General features: G+C 55.2%; 1 protein-coding gene across 1 annotated transcript in view; it reads right to left on the bottom strand.

The window, feature by feature from the left end:
* Positions 1-5,934: 5,934 nt before the first annotated feature.
* LOC117309140 (guanine nucleotide-binding protein G(o) subunit alpha-like) overlaps positions 5,935-6,929 on the bottom strand; it is a 146,586-nt gene continuing 145,591 nt past the window's right edge. The window contains exon 5 of the mRNA XM_033845362.2: positions 5,935-5,942. Coding sequence (XP_033701253.2) covers positions 5,935-5,942 — 8 coding nt within the window. The remainder of the gene's footprint in view (positions 5,943-6,929) is intronic.

Below are 6,929 nucleotides of genomic sequence, written 5' to 3'. Positions count from 1 at the left end.
TCCTGACAATACACTGCCTGGTGTGCCGAGGCCAATACCAGGCTTACCTCCTCCAGGCAGACCCAACCCGTTACTGCGGCCGACACAGTTCCTCTGGCATCGGACTCCCCTCCCCTCTTCCTGTCATGCCTGGGCACACGTCCATGCCCTGGGCACACGGCCGCGCCCATGTGCTGCGCTATGTTTCCTGTGTGGGGGGCACTAAGATGCCCTGTGGGCACTGGCCACGTATTGGACACTAGAGGCCATCTGGTGGGCTTCTGGAGACAGTCCTGCAAGGAGCTGAGGGAGGCTGTTCACTGACACCGTGCCCGGCAGGGCCCTGCACGGTTGGGCTGAGTGGGTGCAGGACATTCGTCACTGTGTGCCGCTGTCACACACCAGCATGCCTGGCCCCCAGCCACTAAGTGCCTGTAGTGCCCCAATTACTGCCACTGCCACAGACACCTCACAAATGTCTAACATGCCCCTGCGGGGCACCGTTTCCACTGAGGGTCAGTTAGGGAGCCATCTGCCAGCCCGGGGCTACGGAAGTGGGCCCCGCCTTCTCGCACTGCCCCCAGCGGCAGAGAGCAAGGGAGGGGCGCTCCCTGCACGTGACAGAGAACGTGACCGCTGCCCTTCCTCAGACGCACGGGCCTGGGTGGCTTGGGTCTGGCACTTACAAAGTACCCAGTATGCCCACCCCTCCCCGGCCGCCATTCTCTATGGGCTGGGGCTGCCCGTGCTGTAACGTCCAGTTCCCATGCCACCCCCCGCCAAGACTCACTCCTTTCCCGACAGCACCCTTTGGTCACCCCTGCCTCGGGGCTACAGTCCTGCTCCATGCGGCTTTCTAGGGGCTCCGGCCACAGGCTCAAGGCACCACCCAGAACTGGGGTCCTGGCTTGAGCAGGGCCTTAACGTCTCTGGGCTCAGCATCCTACCCTGAAAAATGGGGTGACAGTATCATCATTCTCTTCATAGAGCTGTCGTGTGAGCAAACAGAGCACTAGCACAGGGAGGACCTGAGGGCGGGCCGTGCTGCCGCCCCAGCTCCCCAGCTCCCCGGGGACCAGAAAGAGAAGAGGAGGCCAATCTGCCTGCCCTCGGGATGCCTAGGGGTGGGGGCGTGGGAAGGGGTGAGACATTTAAGGACATGCTGGGACCCTGCATTTCTGAATGTGAACCACAGGCAAGATGCCATTTTTTTGTTGTTTTATTTATTTTTTATACAGCAGGTTCTCATTAGTTATCTATTTTATACATATTAGTGTATACATGTCAATCCCAATCTCCCAGTTCATCCCACCACCACCACCACCCAGCTTTCCCCCCTGGGTGTCCATACGTTTGCCTCTATTTTTGTGTCTGTGTCTCTATTTCTGCCTTGCAAACCGGTTCATCTGTACCATTTTTCTAGGTTCCACACATATGCATTAATATACGATATTTGCTTTTCTCTTTCTGACTTACTTCACTCTGTAAGATGCGGATGGACCTACAGACTGTCATACAAGATGCCATTCTTATGGGTTTTCGATCAGGAGGCTCCAGAGAGGTTATGACCCTCAGGGACACCTGCAGGATTCTTCTCACCATATCAATGATTTAAAATCAGCGTTAACATTTCTTTTCACTGGAGCCAGTGTTACCTTTCTGGTTAAATGACATCTTAACAGTGACATGTAGATGTCCTGAAGCTGCTCTAGAAAGAGGTGAGATACTTTTGGAAAGCCCCGCAACACTAGAGAACCCCACAGAAACCCTACCCATGAGCATCTGGAGAAAGGGGTGGGCAGGGAGAGGAAGCGGCACACGGAGATGGGGGCATCTCCAGCATTTGGTGGGGTGGAGAGCTCAGCACAGGGTACCTCCCAGAAGTGGGCTGCCCTGGGCCAACGCTGGGGAGCAGGGTGCCCAGGGTGGTGATGGGAGCAGCTGCCCCCGTGAACTGACAGTACACAGGGGTCCCTCGCTGTGACATGCAGCCCAGGGCCCCCTGCCACGGGGACATGGACTAGTGGGGACTGGCCATGAGTGTGTTGGGAAGCAGCACCTGCGATCCAGGGGCCTGTCAGTGGGGCTGCCTGCTGGTGTCCAGGGGTGAGGGGTTCTACTTCCAGAAAGCTATCTCTAGTCAGCCAGCTGGTCCTGAGAGCCGGAACCCATACTATGAGGAGGGGTGTGGGCTTCCATGGCCCACAGGCCCCTTCCCGCCTGCGCACTCTGGGCCACAGAGAGCCCCCCTGCACCAGCTTCTCTTGCCCAGTGTCTCCTGGTCACCATTCTCAGAGACGCAGCAGGTGCCAGCCTGTGCTGTGCCACACCAGGGGTGGTGGTGGGATGAGTGGTGACACAGGGAAGCTGGCATTGGCCTGGCTGAGCCACTGGCAATGAATACCACACATCTCTGCACATACGCCAGGCACTGCAGGGCCTTGCAAGTGCCCTGGTGTATTCATCATCTGAAGCTGGGACTGCCAAGTGCATGTTAAACACTTGGGTCTGCAAAACTCTTCCCCTCTCCTCTGAGCAAAGGGGCTTGGAACTAAAGTTTGAGAGAGAGCCTTTTCTCTCTCAAGAGAGGAAACGCAAAGGATATGGTGGGGAAGCGAATAGGAACTTTCAGTCAGGTGACCCAGGTTCAAATCCTGGCTCTGCAGCTTTTTTTTAGCTTTGTGACCTTGGACAGACCACTTAACCTCTCTGAGCCTCTGCTCTCTTATTAGTTCCCACCTCACAGGGTTGTTTGTGCAGATGAGAGAGGCTAAATCGACGTGACACAGCTTTGCAACATAAAGAGCCCCACAAATGCTAGTTACTATAAGCAAAGGTGAGGTCTCTGGGACACAAACAACAAGCTGACATAAAATAAGCCCACTTCGTACAAGATTTCTCAGGTAAGCATGATAATCTTGATAACAATAATCATAGTAATTATAACCGTTTCTGTTTGAAGAGCTGCTTTGGATCTTTCAGAGTTTTCCTCCTTCTCTCATCTTTTAGACCAAGTAAGGTGTGACTGTGTGCATGTACACACACACACACACACCAGCCCTCTACCTGCAGGGAAGTCTCCATTCTGCCCAGCCCTGCCGTGTGCACTGCGGTAGCCGCAGCTCCCACCAGGGGGCAGGAGTGCACAGGCCAACAGGAGAAAGAGGGCAAGCTGGACAAGCCCAACCCAACAGACCAGGCAGGCCAGGCCCAGTGGGCACAGCTGCCTTGGGAAAGAGACAAACAGACTCCCGATGTTGGAGGCCTAGCCTGAGTACTGCAATGTCAGCAGATGGAGAATGGCAGCGTGCACATTCTGGGCACTTCGTACATGCTACCCAGGGCCCTGCATCTGAGAAAATGCGGCAGTCACATTCTCTCTTGCACGTGCAAGGGAGTGACCCTCCCTTCCCATCTGCCGCTGGGGGAAGTGGGGGAGAGAGGGGCCCCCTCACTCACCCATGATTCCCTGGCCTGGGCTGGCACATGGCTCCCTAACTGTGACTCTCAGTGGAAGTGGTGGTCCCCAGGGTATTTTAGACAGCTAGGAGGGTTTTTTTGTCAGTGGCAAACTTGAGGCACTACAGGCACTTAGCAGTTCAGGGCTGGGCATGCTTGGGGCTCTTTCTTCACTTGGACTTAGGAGTACTTCACAAGGCCTGTGCCTAGAGCTCACTGTCAGGCACAGGGTCTCTAGGGGGAGAGGGGGGCACCTCACAGGCCTACCACTTGCCTTAGCGAAGGGAACCTTCCTGGCTCTCCAGAAAGATGCTACAGCAGAACCAAGGGTTGGGTGCTATTTCTAATCTTGCCTCCTTTCAGCTGTGCCGTCCCTTCTCAAGCCATCCATCCAACACATCCCTCACCCCCTATCTAGGGTACCTACCCATCCAACATCAGGCGTCCACCCACCCATTACATCATCACCCATCAGCCACCCTTGTTCATCCATCAACCAACTCACTCCCACAACCACCCGCCCATCCCTGCACCTCCCTTCTATCCTTCCACAGCGTCTGCCCATCCCTTCAGTCTTCATTTGTGCACCCTTTTCATTCCTTTCACTCCTCTTTGATCTATGTAGCCACCCACCCATTCACTCACTTATCCATAGTATACCCACTACCGAGTGGGGTCCCCACCTTAGGAACTTTCACGTTTGCCAGAAAGAGAAATATTTAGGCATAAGGAGAGACTGTCTGCATCTCCCCAGCCCTGAACACATCATGGGACAACTGCCCCCTTGACGTCCCCTCCTCTGTCCCATGGTCCCATCTTTGTCAGGGAGCCTGGGGCCTTGTAAAAGGAAGACTCTCCTAAGACCTCCAGCTGGGTTCAGAGGATTCTTCAGGGATTGATTTGTCCTAAGCCCTTCTGGAAACCTTCTCTGTTTTGAGCCCAGGCTGCCTCCTGAGGAGGGGGGGAAAGACTTGGGTTTTCTGAAGAACCTCATTTTTCTGAAGGATCACACCCTTTTCTGTCTCAAAACCATTGGATCTTCCAGTTGTTTAGAAGCAGCTTTTCCTTCAGGCTTGCTATGTATCTTCAAGAACCAGGGGGTTGTGGGGATGACTTTGGCCCGGGTTCCAGCGCTCACTGGTTCTAGCGCTCGACACCTAAAAGCTTCAACTCAGAAACCATCTGCCAGACCCTGTAATTGGTGTGGGTCCCACCCCTGGCCCTGGCCCAAGTTAAGCAGAAGGAGCCAGTGCTAGACCAGCGAATGTTTGCTCACCACAGGCTGGCTGAGCCCAGGGCTCGGTGCCGGGGATACGGCAGCCAGCAGGATCTGGAAACTGCCCACCCAAGCCTGCTGTCCAGTGAGGGCGTCAGACACATCAACCAAGCTGTGGAGTCCGGGAAGGCTCCTCCAAGGAGGCAGCCACTAAGTAAGGGCCACAGCTCAAGGAGAAACTGGTGCGGACGGGGGATGCGAGGGGGTATGACTGGGAGCAGGCAGTCGTGGGTCAGCTGTGCCCACAAGGCAGGCACAGTCCAGAGACTGCTCTTCCCTCACGGGGGAATTAAAGGGGAAGCGAGGGCCTTGCCAGGAAGCAGTGGATCCTGGAGGGCATCAGACACCCCTCCAGCTATCAACAGGACCTTTGGACAATGGTGGGCTCAGAGGTCCACACAGCCCCACGGACATTAAATGAAGAACAGTACCCAGCCCGCACAGATGGTCCAGGAGCTCTCACACAGACCGAGTGCAGTGCGAACTGTGTACCCCCAACCCAGGGAGAGCGCTGGCAGCAGCCTGGGCCCCACTGTGGCAGCTCCAGGATGGAGCCTTACGGAGCAGATGCTAACACTCCCTGAGTGTGGGTCTGGGACATTCTCAGGCCCCTGGCCCTTCTCAGGAGGCATGGCTTTTGGCCTTCTCCCCAGCTGTGCTGTTCATAGGTGAAGCCACTGCGTGTGTCTCCTAAAACCACCCTGGCAGGGGTTTCAGGGCCAGAGGTGGGTAGGGAGACTGTCGGGTATGGGGCGGGAAACGCTGAGGCCAGTGTAGAAGGGGGCGAGCAGGGCCTGCAGAGGAGGCCAGTGGCCCCAGCCAGCGATAGCCGGCAAGAGTGCAGAGGGGGGTCCTAGGTGGGTAACTGGCAGAGATGGGGGGTGCAGGACAGCAGCTGTCCTGGGCCCTCTGGGGCAGTGGATGTGTTTATGTCGCCACGGCTTCCGATTGCTTCAGATCCCAAGGATGGAGTTGGGGAAGCATGCTTGCCTAAAAACCCACAATCAGCAACCCCTCTGGAACAGCCTCGTGTGGTGCCACTTTCTCTTGTTGCCCTTCTCCCTTGCTGGGTCCAGACCTCCCAGTCTATACTCCTGGGAGGCTCTCCTAGACGGCGCCGGGGAGGACAGCTGAACACCAGCAGGCACTATTCAGTCCAAAATAAACTTTAAGATGAAAGGGACAGAAATTTCCAAATCCTCTGCTCCTTTCCCCTGAGCTCATTGTCCTGAGATGGGAGAAAGAACACTAAAATTGGATAGGCTAAATTTCTAAGAAACGAACAACGGAAGAATGAAAATTACCCACACAGAGCTCAGTCAAAGGGAAAGAAAAGTGATAATGGACAACCTCTTCTCTCAGAACACAAAATAAGGGATGGTGGTGAATAGATTAATTAGAGCCGCCTCAGCTGGGAGACATTAGTGACACAATATGGAAGAGAAAAGATGGAAGCTGAAAACAGCACGTACATGATGGAGGCCGGCAGGTTCGGGAGATGCAGGTTTGACTGATGGTGCCTCTCCTTGGGCTTATTCGCTGACACCCCTTCCCTCCTCGTCTCCTCGCTGGAGACATCAGTTCCCGCACCATCCATTAAAGTGACCGGGGGCTTCCCTGGTGGCGCAGTGGTTGAGAGTCCGCCTGCTGATGCAGGGGACACGGGTTCGTGCCCTGGTCCGGGAAGATCCCACATGCCGTGGAGCCGGCTGGGCCCATGAGCCATGGCCGCTGAGCCTGCGCATTCCGGAGCCTATGCTCCGCAACGGAGAGGCCACAACAGTGAGAGGCCCACGTACCGCAAAAAAAAAAAAAAAAAAAAAAAAAAAGTGATTGGATGATGTTTTGTTTGAAAAGGAGCGTGTCACTTGTTTCTTGGACCTCAGGGACACAGCCTGGGGCAGTGCACCAGGTGTCCACGTTCTGCCTGACTGACCTGCGACCCTGGGCAAGTTCTCATCTGTTTTCGGAGTCTCTGTCCTCAAAGGCACAAGGAAGAGGTTGGCGGATCAGTGATTCTCAAAGGATGGCCCGCACACCCCTGGGTGTCCTCTGAGGGGTCCACAAGATCAAAACTGTTTTCCTAACTCTATAAAACGATGTTATTTGCTTCTCTGCCTGCACTGATGGTACAAAAGCAACGGGAGACAAAACCGCAGTCCCTTCGCAGGAGCAGTGGCACCTAACTGTACCAGCTGCCATTCTGTTCTCTGCC

The sequence above is a fragment of the Tursiops truncatus genome, chromosome 19, assembly GCF_011762595.2.
Source record: "Tursiops truncatus isolate mTurTru1 chromosome 19, mTurTru1.mat.Y, whole genome shotgun sequence".
Lineage (NCBI taxonomy): Eukaryota > Metazoa > Chordata > Mammalia > Artiodactyla > Delphinidae > Tursiops > Tursiops truncatus.
Note: the sequence above shows the minus strand (reverse complement) of the source record. Positions and strands in the feature narration are given on the sequence as shown.